General features: G+C 41.2%; 3 protein-coding genes across 3 annotated transcripts; 2 read left to right on the top strand and 1 right to left on the bottom strand.

Moving 5' to 3' along the window:
• Positions 1-3,543: 3,543 nt before the first annotated feature.
• MYCFIDRAFT_178644 (uncharacterized protein) lies at positions 3,544-5,095 on the top strand (the record flags this gene model as incomplete). Its single annotated transcript, XM_007932681.1, has 10 exons — positions 3,544-3,550; positions 3,579-3,729; positions 3,761-3,983; positions 4,012-4,060; positions 4,090-4,186; positions 4,661-4,708; positions 4,745-4,875; positions 4,947-4,972; positions 5,027-5,053; positions 5,081-5,095. The coding sequence occupies 10 exons, from the start codon at positions 3,544-3,546 to the stop codon at positions 5,093-5,095; spliced, it is 774 nt and encodes a 257-aa protein (XP_007930872.1).
• A 107-nt stretch (positions 5,096-5,202) lies between these two features.
• Positions 5,203-7,069, top strand: MYCFIDRAFT_178643 (uncharacterized protein; the record flags this gene model as incomplete). Its single annotated transcript, XM_007932680.1, has 16 exons — positions 5,203-5,227; positions 5,257-5,272; positions 5,318-5,341; positions 5,368-5,419; positions 5,448-5,543; positions 5,573-5,678; positions 5,723-5,956; positions 5,996-6,149; positions 6,184-6,391; positions 6,418-6,479; positions 6,523-6,570; positions 6,614-6,675; positions 6,714-6,734; positions 6,766-6,937; positions 6,978-6,992; positions 7,021-7,069. 16 exons carry the CDS (start codon positions 5,203-5,205, stop codon positions 7,067-7,069), a joined length of 1,344 nt encoding a protein of 447 aa, XP_007930871.1.
• Positions 7,070-7,104: 35 nt separating this feature from the next.
• MYCFIDRAFT_178642 (uncharacterized protein) lies at positions 7,105-15,801 on the bottom strand (the record flags this gene model as incomplete). The annotated part of the gene is made up of 4 exons (XM_007932679.1): positions 7,105-7,468; positions 7,496-7,716; positions 7,750-7,848; positions 15,787-15,801. 4 exons carry the CDS (start codon positions 15,799-15,801, stop codon positions 7,105-7,107), a joined length of 699 nt encoding a protein of 232 aa, XP_007930870.1.
• Positions 15,802-17,242: the final 1,441 nt, after the last annotated feature.

The raw sequence follows: 17,242 nt of genomic DNA, 5'->3' as shown, positions 1-17,242 counted from the left end.
GAAAAGGATTGTATAGCCTCAAGTAGGCTGCTAATCTCTAGTACTATAATGCTTTAGACACTCTTCGTTAACTTAGCCTAAGTAGGATAAAGAGTAACTATTGCCTATAGCAAGGTAATAGTATTCTTGTCCTCCTTTATATAGATAACTTCTAAATCTTTAGAACCTCTAAGGTAAAGATCGATGCTCTAATTGAAGGTCTTCGCAAGAAGTATACAATTAAGATTGTTACGTCTAACCTGTTTCTAGGCCTTTATCTAAAGGAAGACAAGGAGGGAAACCTTACTGTCTCCTAGATATACTATACTAAAGAGAAGCTTTAGAAGTATAGCTTAGACTAGTATAAGCTAATAAAGCATCTACTTAAGAAGCTTTACGAGCCTCTTATAACCCCCTATAACCGTTAGGACTACTAGCTATTTAATACTATAATTGGTGAAATATAGTTTCTAGCTAACTAGACTAGACTAGACATTAGCTACGCCGTTAACTACCTTGCTAGGTTCCTTTAGAATCCCGGACCTAAGCATGTTATAGCTGCTAAACATCTCTAGAGGTATATTGCTAGTATAGTTGATAAAGGACTTGTCTTTAGAAAGAAGAAAACTTTAGAATTTTAGGCATACTCTAACGTAGACTTTGCTAGTAACCCTTTATTATCAAGATTAATATTAGGCGCCCTTATGCTTCTTAATAATACTCCAATTATATAGAGATTATAGCTCTAGAAGGAAGTCGTACTCTCTAGTACTAAAGCAGAGTATATTGCTCTAACAGAAGTATATAGAGAAATCTGCTAGCTCCGAAATTTAATAACTAAGCTTCAACTACTTACTAGGGAAGAAGTTAACAGGATTTATGTCTAGATAGACAACTAGTTAGCCATTTCCCTTATTAAGGACTACACTAATTCTAAGAGGTTAAGGCACGTTTCCCTTAGGAACTACTACTATAGAGAACAGTATACCTAAAGAAAGATTAGTATCGAATTCGTTACTACTAACAAACAGCTAGCGGACTGTTTTACTAAGCCCAAATCTCTAAACAAAATTCTCTAATAATACAGCGTCTCTAGGACAAACTCCTAAGTTACTCCTTTAGAAAGAAAAATCTTATTTATAGGATTAGAAAACAAGCTTTATATACTTATTGAATTTTATTCTAATTTCTGGAAACAGCCTGGCTATACTATGCAGTCTAAGCTACAAAATTTCTTTTAATATGTGCTTGTAGGCGGCTCCGCGTACCTACAAAGTGCGAGCGAAGCTTCCGCCTTATATACCCTTGCAGGTCGCTAGTCGTTACAGGTCGCTAGTCGTTGTAGGTCGCTAGTCGTTGTAGGTCGCTAGTCGTTGTAGGTCGCTAGTCGTAGTCGCTATAGGTCGTAGGTCGCTAGTCGTTGCAGGTCGCTAGTCGTTATAGGTCGCTAGTCGTTGCAGGTCGCTAGTCGTGGTCGTTGCAGGTCGCTGGTCGTAGTCGTTGCAGGTCGCTAGTCGTAGTCGTTGCAGGTTTTGTTATAGTTAGCACGTAATTTTCCGGAGGCTCAGTTCTACCGTACCGTCCTAGCAGTGCTAGTACTAGTCTTTTTACGGGCGTAATACTAGCCTTTTAACGGACGGAATACTAGCCTTAGGCGCGTGCTACTAGTAGTAGTGTTGGCGCATTGTTATTGTCGCGCTTTAAAGGAAGTAACGTAAAAGGATATCGCGTAAAAGGTTCGGAGGCCGAGTTTGTCCGTCCTACTAGTTCGTGTAGAATATAGCCAATTAGAGCTTTAGCTTCTAAAATCCGGGGAGTTACGTAGTAATTTCTTAGGGGATTCGGCTACTATAGTACCCTTGTTATTATAAGGCGAGCTTCGCTCGCAATAACAATATTAAGACTAAGTAGGAAGAAATACCCTAGCCCTTAAGAGTTAGAAACTCTCGAATGCTATAAGGCTTTTACTAATATAGACTGCCTAGCCTATTTCAAAATCGAAAATATACATTATAGCTCTCTGTCTACTAGAAAAAAACCGAATCTCCCTAATTAGCTACCTATCTTAGTATTACTGTCTTCGTAATTAGAGAAACCCCTCTAAGGACTACTAGAATTACGAGTCGAGCTAGGACTAGTAGACAACCTAGAACCTAGACCGCGACTACGTCCCTAAGTAGCAGCCTAGGCATAAGCATTTGCCTGCTATAGTAGCAAATTTGCTACTGCCTAAGCGCCCTAAGGAGTACTCTAATCGATACTAGACGGGACTAGCACGTATAGACGACGCTAATTAGTACCTGCTCTACTCCCCGGATTGCGAGGCGGCAGAGGCGCTATAGGCGTCTAACGATTCGTATTAGAGCGTAGCCGAGAGACGTAACCTAACAAAAGAATTAGTGTTTTTGCTTTAAAAAAATGTATAAGACTAGATTTAACTTACTAGAGAACTCGCATTAACTATAATAATTTAGGCTAGTATAGTTAGTATAAGCGCCCTTTAGGAAAGCGATATCCTAACCGTTAATTCGATAACTTAGAGTTATATACTCTAAGTACGGACCCTTTAACTGCTTATAAGGACCGCACTAGCTATTACTAGTATATACGCGTCTAGTAGCAGCCGTATATACAAGCGCGGTAGGCAAGTAGTTAACATTCGATTTTAAGCCTAAATTGAATGCCTTAGCCGCCTTACGTAGACGCGGAGGCATACTTAGAAATAGCCGAGCATTATCCTAGCTTATAATAAAATGCCTAATATCAACGTTACGTAGCTAAGGCGGAGTCTACTCTAGACTAATATTAGTTAAGTACTAGATGATTCTCTAGAGAATCGCGACAGTTAACTAAACTTCCTTAAGGACTGCGCCTAGTTAGCAAATTGTTAGAAAAGGGGAAACTCTAATAGCAACACTTACTAGTCTCTATAAGCTAGAGCTTATTATAACGCGAAGGGTACCGATTCTTGTTTAGATTATTACTACCGCCGCCGCTGCTACTACTACCTATACTACTCGCTATACTCCCTAGGCTAGGGTAAAGAATTATCGCTATAATAAAGTCTCGACTAGCTATTAGACTTAAAAGGTCTTAGTAAGAATTTGAAATCTAGTAGAGGCTGCTAGTACTTAGGGGATTGCTAAAGAGTAGATTGTAAAAGTTTAAGTTATCTAGTCAAGTTTAAGTGTCTTTTATAGGCGCCTACTAACTCTGCAATTACGACTAAGGACATTACTCTAAAGCAAACTAATTAGCAAACAATGTAACATAAGCACGTATAAGTGGTATAGCAAGGCTGTATATAAAGCAGATATAGTCTAATATCTGAAGGCAGTTAGAAGATAAAGTGAAACTCTAAGTCTAGATTTGAAGTATCTAATCTGAATAGCATATTATCTCTACCTAAGGGGGAGTATTGTAGTTCAGTCAGGTAATATACTGGTTAGCTAATACTATTAGCTAACCTATACTAAGAGGAAGGATACACAATAGGTATATTAACTACAGTTTCTATAGCAGGCTCCTAATTCTTCTTTGTATAGTTATATAGTTGTCAATCCGATGATTAGTTGCATCCTTAGCACGATTCACAACAGGAATCCAACGGCAAGGCCGTCAAACGTTCGCCATACTGCCCATCGACGAGGTCGCCATAATCATGTCCAAGGAAGACGATATCGATCTGGAACTACTGGCGACTACCGCTGATGGAGAATCGTTGAATGAATATGCCACTGATGTCGAGTTGTCAGTCCCGAGAGGGCTTTCTCTAGACAAGAGAGTGCTGGTTGTCCCGGTTGCGGTTGATGAGCTTGTTCTTGACCCGCTCGATGAGGACAGCTGAAGCGGACATAATGCTGCTGAAGTCGACAGCCGACAAGGCATCGATAGGCCAGCTGTTGTCGAACGAGGCCCCCTTGTACGTTGCAATTCTGCGTTCCATCTCTCTGCCGGAACTCTATCTAAGGCAAGGTATCCATCGGCAGGTCGCACTCAGGCAGGTGCTGCGGCACTACTGCTGCCTTGGAGGGTAGCCGAGTCAGAATCCAGTGCCTGTCTGCCGTTCCTCCTGCCTGCCGTTCTGATCAGGCATTGCTTGTCTTACAGGCATTCAGGCCATTGGATCCTTCTTCCCCTTCCCAACCAGAGGCCTAGCAGGAACTAAGCGTATCTTAAGACTAAACCCCGGTAAATTCTTTTCCACGTGATAGCATTAAGTATACAAGTTCCGACTATTCTTCTACCTAGCTCGTAAATAGATTACACCTTCGTACCCTCGTCGCAAGCTCCTCGAATACTCCGGCTTATGCCTGCTTACTTCGCTTTGCTTAGATAAGCCGTCTTCGAAGGTATATATATATTCAATATTAGCCCTCGCCTTCTCTAGCGTTTCTAATTCCCTTTATTCAATATTAGTACGCCGGCTACTAGCTACTGCCTAAAACGCCTACTACCTGAAACGCCTGGTGCCTGAAACGCCTGCTACTGCCAACGTCTAGCTACAATGCTGTCTAGAATTTTTGCTATACTACTCTGCCTCGTCGGGCTTACACTCGGAGAATATCCCTCGGAATGTACGAAAGTTTGCGATTGCTGTTCGGGGAATGTAAGGACCTCGTCTTTAAATAGAGCTGTATTCCGTCACTCTGCGAGCCCCTACTAATTGAACTGTTCTCAGGACCACGAAGAGGGACCTTTCATTGGACACTGTCACACGCATAATGGAGTGGCATATTGCCGACCATCAATCGGTGGTGGTCAGGACAATCTGGGTTGCTCAAACATATGCGACTGACGGAGTATTGCTGTATTCAATAAGTCGCGCTATGCGGATTCAGGCGTTCCATCTGATTCTCCTCGAGGTAGAACAGATGCTGAACGATAGCAACCTTCGTTTCCATTCTAGGTTTTGCTAAGAAGAGAACGACTCGGGACCTGTATTATAGAGATGCCCGTACGCTAAGGATTCGTCGCATACCGAGATCGTATGGTTTCAAGCCATAACCGACCTAGAATAAGAGGTTTGGGGTGTCCAAGCGTATAGCGCGACGTATTGAATATCACAACTCACGTTGCAGAGATTGTTACACAACTTCAGACACTTTCCTCCTGAAACACTTGATATACCCTACTTCGCCCGCTTGACGCTATTACGGCCTTAAACTCCACCACGATCCTTAGTTAGACAATCGAGTTCCTAAGCTCTCTCGTACGCTGACAATGCCTCTTCTAGGTCTTCACCAGCGTCGCGATCTGCCGCGTCGATGTGTCAAGTCAAGAACAGTTGGAAGTCAACAATCTCTAGCTAAAGCTCGTTGTAGTCAATCAACGATAGAGCAACATGCCACGCTGAGCGCAAGTGCGTTCGACATACACTCAACAAAGCCTTATCTCTCAGGACACCAAGACCACTCGCACTTCACGGCGTATACGAAGAGTGTAGTCTGGCAACGACTTGATTGTAGAAAGCACACTATATAACGAGACCACCGACAGATGCTGGTCCTCAGCTCCTGACTAGATATCTCAAATCGCGACGCATTGCTATACTAATATCGAGAGTGCATTGCACACGAAAATGCTGCCATAGTCCGATATGGCAAAGGCGACTTCGGTACTTCATGAGAAAGGCCGATCATGGAACAGCAAGGCTGATATCCTGGCAGTGTCGGATCAGCCTCACCGTGCTCTGATATGTTACAAAAGCTTTTCAGCTATACTACCGAACTCCACATGCCAGTGGTTCAGCCTCATAGCTGTATGACCGTTGCGGAGGCTGTGTTCGACATTGCTACCAGCAAAGCTACAGGTCGGTCGTGCAAGGAATCGCGAAACCGCCTAGAGAGGCAGAGCAACCATCCAATTCCTCGTATCGTGACATCAACGTTCAACGTGACCCGGACCAGATCGAGTCCATCTTTATGCAGAGGACGTCGCCATAACAGCGCACCTCCACACGATGAGTGCCAGCTGAGTCGAAACCTTGCAGGAAGGAGGAGGAGCTGGACTTGAGTAGCAGAAATCCTGCTCGGCGCTACTTCGAATTATGGACGAGGAGAGCCAGCGCGAACATATAAGAGCATAGATTCTATCAGCAATATCCCATTCTTACCAACATCGTCCAACGACGCCGTCACAGCCACTCAGCAACCACAAAACTCACCACAGTCGATCAAACACTCCAACAGCCATGCATTTCAGCACCACCCTCATTACTGCCATTCTGGCCTCCTTCGTCGCCGGCCTCGAGACATCCAACGGTCCCTTGACCGCAGAAGCAGATGCCGCGAAACTAGTACAATGCGTTGACGAGCTGCACGATAGCCGTAAGCACTTCGCCCGATTGATCGATCCCTACTCGCTCACTAGACTTTTCGCGCAGCACGATGGGAAGGCGGCGGTTACGAATGTGGCAATCACCGCTTCTACCTCAAGGGCAACGGACATTGGGAGAGCCCCAAGGACTGCATCGGCGACAAATGCGCTTACTTTCTTTTGTCCGCTGCTAGCAAAGGCGCTAAATGGGGCAAGTGTCACCAGAAGAAGCTTTCTGCTGAGTGCTGGGTTGGGTGGGAGTAGATGGCGGCAGTGGTAGTTCTAAGTCGGCGTATTTGCCGGTTGGTTTTGGGAGGATCTTGCTGGGCTTGCAATACATTCGCTCGGTTTTGGCGCGGTTCAATGGAGAATGGAGTCGTTTGAATTGCTTTGCTTATTTGCGCACAGGGGTCCAGTCTTCGTCTCCCTACCGTCGCGTGTTCCTCTATTTCTCAATCCATTGCCTAGCTCCATATCACCACTCTCTTTCACCACATCCTCAACTCTCAAAGGTCATAGTAAATTTCATGCAGCTTCTTCCAATCCATCCGCAGCATCGTCTCATGGCCCATCTTGGAGTCTACCTTCGCGCTCAGAAATTCCGAAAATCTGCCCTCAATTTCCCAACGCATCAAAGCTAGTTTCGAGTCTAGAATCGCTAGAAGCTGGGTCTCCTTCAGTGTCAAGGTATCGCCGTGATACATGAATCCAATCCGTTCCTAGTAACACCACACCCAAGTCTCTTTCGCACCTTCCTCCACGAACGCCTTAGGCCCTCTCGCCGGCTTAAAAAAGCTCCATTTCTCTTCACAACTCAATCCAATTTCTCCTGCCATTTACCAAAGCCTTCAATGCGTCTCGAGGAGAGCTTGCGATCAGCAATTTAGCAAGCTTTTCAGCAAGCTCTCCACGCTTTCCATTGAGCGTCACCGCCTTCCCATTCACTTCCCCGATATAATATCCCATTCTCAAGCAGTCATCTCGCAATGCTATGCTGCTTGAATCCTTGAGACCTTGCATAAGCAGGTCGTACCTCCATCGAAGGTTAGACTCGAGGGCGAATCCTTCCATGTACTCGAATGGGTCCGGGTAAGAGAGTGTCTCGATCATGAAGCTGTGGTCGACAGGAAGACTCCTTAGCCATCTGATAGTGGCGGAGGCATTGTTCCAGCTGCGATCGGTGGGAATATCTATCCACTACCTAGGAACATCGGAAGTCTCGTCGAAGCCATCGATAACAAAGGTGTTGGTCGAGTAATAGCGCTCCGCTGCAACGCGTCTGCTTGCGCGGTTAGTTTGGAGTTGCTTGGGAGGCCGATATGCAGTAGTGATGTCGACGGTCTGCTCAGCTGGGACGGTGACGACGTAGAACTCGAAGACGATATCTGCGAGCTCTTGTGGGAGTCGCTGTATCCTTTCCTCGACAGACATGGTGGCAACTATAGTGTTCACGATCTTGTAAGACCACATGTTCAGAGTATGAGGTTGTGTTGCTGTTAGGAACGCGCGTTTCGGAACGTCCGTGCTCGAGTCTGTCACGTGCTTACTGTGCTTTGCCGGAAGGTTGAGACTGCCAAGAACCCGGGTTTGTAACCCTCGTAGATCTTCGAGATTAGACTTCTTTATACCTTTAAGTACGATAATGCCTATACAAGGTCTTACCGCTATTAAATCTAGCCTCTTACGATATCTTATTATACGTTACTACCGCTAGAGCTCGCTATTCTCGTCGCTATATCGATAGCGACTAATCTATAGCGCCTATATCTTAAATACTACGCTATAGCGGAGGTACGCGCGTCTCGATCGCGTACGGTAACTTCGAAGGACCTACTAGCGTATAAGGAAGCCGAGCGGCGGCGCGAGGCGAAGTCGCTTATAAAAGATAAAAAGAAGGTAGTTAGTAGAAAGTAGAAGAAGACGGCGTAGTAGTAGAAGTTTAATAATATACCGGCGTTTAAGGCCGCGGCGTAGAAGGATTATTAGGTTAACGATACCGCGACTACTATAGAAGTTAATATTACTAGCGAAGTTAAGGTCGGCGAGTTAACGCGTTTAGCTAATATCTCGCCTATAAGAGGTATCTAGGCGCGGCGCCTAGTAAAGAGTTAGTAGGTAAATAAGGAAGATATATCTACGCTATCTTATAACCCTCGTAAGGACCTAGAATATAAGCAAACCTAGCGCCTTCTTACTAGCAATAATAAGTTAGCTTTCGAGAACTGTAACCGCACTAGCGCTAGTACTTAGTATGCCGAAGATGCGTACTATTAGGCTAACGAAGAAGCGTAGAAGAAGCAGCTCTATATTAGTAACTATATATTAATCGTATCCGCGTTTAAAGTGCCGAAGAGTAACTAGTTTAAGTAGAGTTAGAAGAAAGGTAAGGTAACGATATTCTTACTATTACTCGCACCTATCTAGCGGCTATATCCGCTTAGCTCGAGTTACGAGTATACTAATTTCTTCTATAGCGGGAGATTATAATAAGGCTCTCGACTACGCCGTAGAGTTAATAAACGATACTAGAGACAAGATTAAGATTAATATTAAGTTTAAGACTACTACTAAGGACGCTAGATCTTTAGCTATTCTTAAATTTAGTAAACTAAAGCTAAACGATTAGCAGAATGTCGCTAGTATTGCCTTTATTGCTAAAGAGCGGAAGGAGGGCAATTATACGACTAAGCTACTTACTAACTATATATGTACCCTCCCTAGCTACGAGAACTATAGCGCTTACTGCTGTAGACCTAAAGGCCTTCTAGACATCCCTCGCAATTATTACTGGTTCTATAGCGAGGTAATAAAGCTATAGTCTTACGCACTTACTATAAAGCAAGAAGGAGCTACTCTTAAGCAACCGCCGTATAGTATCTTCGCTAAGATATAGTAGTATAAAGAGAAGATATAATCTCGTAAACTAAACAGTCTACTTGCCGCTATAAAGGAGCCCTTCTAGTTATAGACTCTAGTAAGGGTACGCTCTACGCTAGCAGTTTATCTACCGCCGCCGCTAGCTATAGACTATACTAATCTAATCTAGACTATATTTAATCTAGTTAATTAGAAGCTAGGCGTTGTAACTGTAGCTTAGGTCTAAGAAGCTTAGCCTATATAACAAGAGTCTCCTATTCTAAGGTATATTACTAAGGCACTTAATATACTACCGAGAAGTCTACTAAGACAGTTCTTTTAATAGGCAGCGATATAGTACGAATAGAAGGATACTAAGGATAAGGAATAGCTCTTAAAGATAGAAGCGTACTTTATAACTAAACGCTATAACTATAATTAGTTATATTAACTTCCTATACGAGAGTAGAAGGAGCTTAGCTTCTATAAGGGTAACTTAGGTGCGTTGCGTAACTGTTTAAAGCGCTTTTAGAAGGAAAAGCTAGCTTAGAGAGATTAATATAATAACGATATTTATAACGGAGCAACGGCCGATCTCGTTAGTTTAGATTAGTTAGGCGTTTATATATAGATTGAGAATTTAAGAGCTTACTATTCGCTCCGTTACGTGTGTCTCTATTATCGTCGTTGCTTCGAGAGTGCTTTCCGGGGGTATTCTCGGAGTCTCTCGGAGGTAAAAGCGGAGGAGATATATAAAGCTTGGTGGTGCGTGCTAGTACCTTATTAATTTTGTTGTGCTAATACTACGCTAGTTGTGTATGTAAAATTCGTAGCGGAGCTTCGGATATATATTATCTTGCTAACCTACAAATACTAGAGTATATTATTAATGTTATATTAGTTAGATCTAAAGCGACTAGAAATTGCTAGTAAGCTAGCTTTCCTCCGACTTAATCTCGGCTTTAGCTTTAGATTTAAAGCCTTGTATATTATATCTGGTATATTTGAACAACCCTATTATATCTATCTTTCTAATATAATTAAGAGCCTATATAAGGAAGTCTTTAAAGCATTCGAAGTCTGCTATAAGATCTTTATTCTTCCCAAGCTATTTCTTAAGTAGTACGAAGGTCTTGTTACGGATCTGATTAGTTAGAGTCCTTACATAATCTTAGAGCGACGCTAAGACTAGTAGGCTAAGCTGTCGCTCTATCTTACTAGGAGCGATAGGAGCGGTCGAGAGCGACAGCGTCGCTTACGTCGCTTACGACTATAGACAAGATATCTCCTTTGTATTTAGGAACGCCGGAATGCCCTTATAGCTCGAGGCGTTCAACTTATGTTACCTACTTACTAATTAGAATTACCTTTGTACTAATTATTCTGTCTCTGCCTCCCGCTTGTATTAGCCTCTCTAAAGAAGCCTCGGCTTGCACGTAATAAGAAGTCACTTAACGATCTATCGCGAGTAACCGTAACACTTTAAACGCCCTTAGGATAAGTGCCTTATTACAAGTCGGAAGGGGAACTCCCGCCTCTAGCGAGATAGGTAGTACTCGACGTACTACCTCTAGTACTAGCAATATACTCGGAACCTATACCGGAAACGATTCTCTTAAGATCGGAAAGCTAGACTTTTATTACGGCGACCGAGACAAGTTCGATACCTAGGTTAGCTAGATAGATATATATTTCATATTTAACTAGGTTTAAGATAACTTAAAGCTAGTCTTCGCAACGACGTTTATACGAGGTAGGACTTAGTATTAGGTTAAACTATTTCTTAGGACCTATCTAGATAGCAACGGGACCGACAATTCGGATAGAATCTTCGCAAGCTACGAAAATCTTAAGCGTGCGAAAAAGAAGGTCTTTAGATCTTCTAACGAAGTTGCTACCGCAGTTAAGGTTATCTAACATTTAACTTAGAAGGGGTTATATACCGATTACGCCGCTAAATTTTAGGAATACGCCTAACTTACGGATTAGGACGACGAAGCTCTTATAATAATATATCGGCGAGGTCTTAAGGATAACGTTAAAGACGAGCTTATACGCGACGGTAGAAAAATGGATAATATAGGAATATTAGTTAAGATTACGATCGATCTCGACGATAAGCTCTACGAACGAGCTTTAGAACGACGTTACGATTCTAAGACTTCTAGAAAAGCTAGTTATACTCCTAGATACGATAATAGACGAAACTATAGTACCTACGATAAACTAAAGGGGAACAACTACTATAGTACGTAACTAATAGAGCTAGACGCTACCTAGAAGGGTCGAGCAATTAAAGGAAGAAAAGGCAAGAGTTCGCCTAAGAAAGTAGGAAGATTAACTTACTATACGTATAGCAAGGAAGGCTATATAGTACGGAACTACCGCGGTAAGAATATAGTACGACGCGAACAGTTTAATATAATACAACGAAAGGACTTAGGTAGAGAAGGCTACCGAATAGTAGTAGAGCTATACTCTATTAATAACGCGCCGAGGACCTACGTAGAGGTCGTAAAGAAAGAGCTACGACAAATCTGTATAATAGTACGACGATAAGAACCTATATATAGAACCCTTTACTAGAGATTCTGTTACGACGACTAATGCTAAATTTATTATTCTACTAAAGTAGAAGTAGGATTCTTCCCTTAAATTAGGCGACTCGTACGAGAAGATACGAAATCCTAGTTAGAAGAAGAAACGATTAATAAATCTTGCTTAGATACCGACGATAAAGAAAACCGAGATCCGGAAGCTTTATTCCCTCCCGAAGAGGAGTTAGGAGCTATCCTAGAAGTACCGGAGTCCCCTTAGTAAGAGGAGGAATAGTAAGAAGATTTAGAAGGAAGTCTAGATACCGAGGAAGAAACTACGAATAAAGAAAGTAAAGACGAATTCGGGATTAACGACGATACGATCCTTACGTTTACAATAGATATACCTATAGTAGCGCGAATAATCGCCTTATATCTAGTACGCAAATACGAGGAAATGTTTCTAAAGGTTAACGGACAACGGAAGGTCGATCCTATCCAATTTAATTATTTCTAGATAAGCTTACGGGCAAAATTCTAGAATTACCCCCGGATACCTATAGACTATACGTACTATAACTTTATTACGGAGCGAGTACCGATAGGAAGTATAATTACGCCCTACGGATACGTCCTACCCGACGAAAGGACGATTATTACTTAAGATATACGTTAGACGGTCTAGCGATTAAATTAGCAATACCGAAAGGCTATAGTAGCGTAGGGACGGGATATATATAACGATACCCTCGAGGAAAAATTATATACCGAAGAAGCACGAACGGTAGGACTACGGATCCGTAACTAGTTAGAATAACGTTAGGCTACTAATTAGTCGGGAAACGGACTAACTCTCTAGATTAGAGCGTTCTAAGAGAGTTCCTTAATACCGAAAGCGCTTAAGCATTAATAGTAGTCTTCCGTACGAAAGTTATCGTTAACGGGTACCCGACGAGTATATTAATAGATTCCGGAGCGAGCGGGAACTTTACCTCCGAATTATTCGTTAAAAGCCGAGGGATCGTAACCCGAAGCAGAAGAGAAGGAGCGTATAAACTTATAGTAGTAGATAGGTTACCGCTACCTAGTATAGAACGAGAAACGATACCGTTACTACTAGCTATCTAATAGTACTACGAGGAGATTGTCTTAGATGTTACTAATATAGCTAGTTATAATATTGTATTAGGTATACCTTAGTTAAGAAAGTATAACCTAGTCGTAGACTAGAGAAAAGGAGTACTTATATTTAAGGAATACGACTATATAATCGGTATTTAACCTATATAGCGGTAGCGTTCGTAGGTAGATAAGATTAATAAACGTAGGGCGACTCGTAAGACGTTTACGTCGATAGGAATTACGGAGAACCGTATTCAACCTAGATCGATACTACCGTTAGGTTAGGAGGGTTATAATAATAATTACGGGAAGGATAGAAGTTATACGCTATCGAAGAATAAAACTAGAATCTCGGACCTAGATATTCCTAAAGAGTATAGTAAGTAGAAGCGACTCTTTAAAGAGGAGAGAGGCAAGGCAGCCTTACCTAAATACTAACTATAGGATTATAAGATACACTTATAGCCTAGGAAAGAGCCTCTATAGGGACCCTTATACGCAATATCTAAGAAAGAGCTTAAAACCCTAGACAAGTAGCTAAAAGAGAAATTAGAAAAAGGCTAGATACGGAAGTCGATATCCTCGGTAGCCTTACTAGTAATGTTCGTTCCGAAAGCCGGATTAGACGAAGGACGGCTAGTAGTCGATTTTAGACGACTTAACGATATTATAATTAAGAATCGGTACCTACTACCGAACATCGAAGAAATATAAGACCGATTAACTAGATTAGACTAGTATACGAAGATTGACCTACGCGATGCGTTTTACGCAATACGTATAGTAGCTAGATACGAATAGATAATAGCATTCCGAATAAGATATAGGCTTTACGAATTCTTAGTTATACCTATAGGACTTACAAATGCCCTAGCGTTATATTAAGACCTTATAAACGAAGTCCTCCGAGACCTTCTAGACGTATACGTTATCGTATATATAGACGATATCTTAGTCTATACTAAGGGAGCTCTCGCGGACTATATACGAATAGTGCAGGACGTCTTTAAACGATTTACTTAAGTAGGATTTAAGACTGCACCTAAGAAATGCGAATTCTATAAGAAGGAAGTTAAATTCCTAGGATTTATTATTAGTACTATAGGAATTAGGATCGATCTAGAAAAAACCAAGTTAATATAGGAATAGCTAACGCCTATATGCGTTAAAGACGTGCAATTATTCCTAGGATTAGCTAACTATAATAGACAATTCATCGAGGGCTACTCTAAGATAGCGGTACCCCTTACGGAGCTTATAAAGAAAGATAAGAAATAGAACTAGAGTACGAAGGAAGACGAAGCGTTTAGGCAGCTAAAGAAGCAATGCGTTTCTACGCTAACGCTACGATTATTCGATAGGAGTAAGGCGGTCTAGATAGAAACAGACGCGTCGGATAGGGCTATAGGAGTATGCCTTATATAGGAGTATAACGGGAAGCGATACCCGGTAGCCTATTACTCGAGAAAGATATTACCCGCGGAACAGAACTACGATATCTATAATAAGGAGCTACTTATAATAGTTGTATTACTATAATACTAGCGAGTATACGCGGAAGGAGTACTAAGTCTTACGATTCTTTCTAATTATAAGAATCTAACTTACTTTACTACGACTAAAGTACTAACCTAAAGATAGGCCCGCTAGTCGGAGCTACTAGGACAGTATAAGTTCGAAATCCGCTATACCTTAGGACGCGAGAACGGACGAGCCGACGCACTAAGCCGCCGTAGCGACTATATAGAGGGTTACGAACTAGTATAGTAGCAGATATTAAAAGCAAACTAAGACGGAAGCCTTAGTACTAATACAAAAGAATTCAACTATATTATACGAGTCCTTTAGGATATAGAAGAACAATTTCTAATCGAATATAGGAAATACTAAGTACCTAAGGAACGAGTTACGGAATATATACGACAATACTACGACGGACTAGAAAATAGACACCCTAGAGTTTTAAAAATAATAGAACTAGTTAAGCGAAGCTTCGGATTCCTATATATACGATAACGAGTTCTAGAATATATTAAGAAATGCCTATAATATTAGCTTAACAAGGCTAATAGATACGCTAGATATAGATATATCCAATTTAGGACGCTACTAGATAAGCTATAGGACGAAGTTATAATAGACTTTATTACGAAACTACCGAAGTCTAAGGATCCGGTTATAGGACATAGCTACGATATAATACTTATTATAGTCGATAGGCTTACGAAATATATACACTTTATTCCTACTAACGAAGTAAGTACGGTAGAGCAACTCGGATACCTCGTACTAGATAGACTTATACGATACTACGGATTTCTAAAGACCTATATTACGGATAGAGATAAGCTCTTTATATTAAACTACTAGAAGACGCTTACAGCGATACTTAGAATTAAGTATAAGCTATTAACGGTATACTATCTATAGATAGACGGCTAAACGGAAGTTAAGAATTAGGCCTTAGAGGTATACTTACGGTACTACGTCAATTACGTATAAAACAATTAGGCATCGCTATTGCCTATAGTACAACTTATACTAAACAACTAACAATCTAAGACTACGAAAGAGACACTATTCTTCGCTAATTTTAGGAAATATCCGTAGCTATTCGGGGAATAGTATTTATAGTATCTATACGCGGATAAAGCGATAGTCGCTTTAGAAGACTTAAAGCAGGTATATAAAGAATTATAAAGGGCAATTACCGAGTCTTAAGAAAAGATTACGGGACTATATAATGCTAAACGAAAAATAGTACCTTAGCTAAAAAAGGGGGATAAGGTCTACCTCTTAATAAAGAATCTAAAAACCCGGAGATCGACTAAGAAACTAGACTACGTTAAAGTCGGGCCATTTTTGATTAATAAGCCTAAAGGACTAGTTAATTACCGACTTAAACTACCGGACGACGCGAAAATCTACCTAGTATTCTATATCTCTATACTAGAACCTATAGACGCCGAAACACCGTATTAAGAAACATTTTGCTTCTAACCTAAGGAAGAAAATAAGTTTAAAGTCGAGGAAATCCTAGATTAGTAAGGTTAGAAATACCTTATTAAATAGAAAGGATACCTATATTTAGAAAATACCTAGGAACTAAAAGAAAACCTATAGAACTGTTAGTAGATAATTAAAAAATATCAAAACCGGATAAAAAAGAAATAACTAGTATAGGAATTAAACCTACGACCTCTTAGACCCTATCGATTATAGCGCCTTAGAGTTCTTAACGACCTAGGGTAGTATAGCTCGAGGAGCGGGGACTCTAATAGCGTACTTAGTAACTATATCTTTTATAGCTAAGAATTATACTACTAGACTAACTAGCTAGAAGATAAAATAGATAGGAAATATTAAAAATATATACCTTTAGGATACTAGACTCTCGGTACTCCTACTAGGGATTTTAGAGATAGGCTAGGATATCCTATCTAGACGACTCTAGTTATAAGGCGATATCTATAATCGGCTATCTAGGGGAAACGGCTCGTTAGTAGGTAACGAGAATATTATCGGCTCTATAGGCGAAGAGCCTAGCTCTCTTTCGAGCTCCTCCGCCTATTAAATAGAGGCTTCTTCTACCTTAAGAGCTTATATCTCCCGATCCTCCTTTATATATAGCGACTTATATAAGCGACGGACCTTTACGTAATACTTAAAAAGCTTCCGCGTAAAGAGGTCCTTCTCCTCTTTAGCCGCTTCGAGATCTTTAGCTATCTTTAGGCGCGCTTTCTAGATTTTTTTATACTTTATACGAGTAACTTATATATTATAGGACTAGCCGTATAGGGCGTACTCGGAGTAGCGACCGGAACGAAGATCGACTTTATAGGGTTTACCGGCCTATTTATAATAAAAGTAGCGGATCGGTATTTCGAGGTAGTCGGCGAGGATATTATTTACGATATTTTCCTTACGCTAGCGAGAAGATAAATCCTTAGATAACTTTAGTATAATAAAGAAGTTAGAATTAAAAAGTCTCGGAATAAGGGACTATTCCGCTTAAGGAGGGGGATAGTATTACGGATCTAATTAGTTAGAGTCCTTATATAATCTTAGAGCGACGCTAAGACTAGTAGACTAAACTATCGCTCTATCTTACTAGAAGCGATAGGAGCGGTCGAGAGCGATAGCGTCGCTTACGTCGCTTACGACTATAGATAAGATATCTCCTTTATATTTAGGAACGCCGGAATACCCTTATAGCTCGAGGCGTTTAACTTATATTACCTACTTACTAATTGGAATTACCTTTATACTAATTATTCTATCTCTGCCTCCCGCTTATATTAGCCTCTCTAAAGAAGCCTCGGCTTATACGTAATAAGAAGTTACTTAACGATCTGTCGCGAGTAACCGTAACAGGTCTATTCTATAGGATTTAAGTTAGGAGAGTATAGCGGTAAATACTCGAGGGTATA

This window comes from Pseudocercospora fijiensis (genome assembly GCF_000340215.1).
Source record: "Pseudocercospora fijiensis CIRAD86 unplaced genomic scaffold MYCFIscaffold_9, whole genome shotgun sequence".
Taxonomy (NCBI): Eukaryota; Fungi; Ascomycota; class Dothideomycetes; order Mycosphaerellales; family Mycosphaerellaceae; genus Pseudocercospora; species Pseudocercospora fijiensis.
The sequence above is the reverse complement of the archived record's forward strand: the minus strand, read 5'-3'. Positions and strand labels throughout refer to the sequence as shown.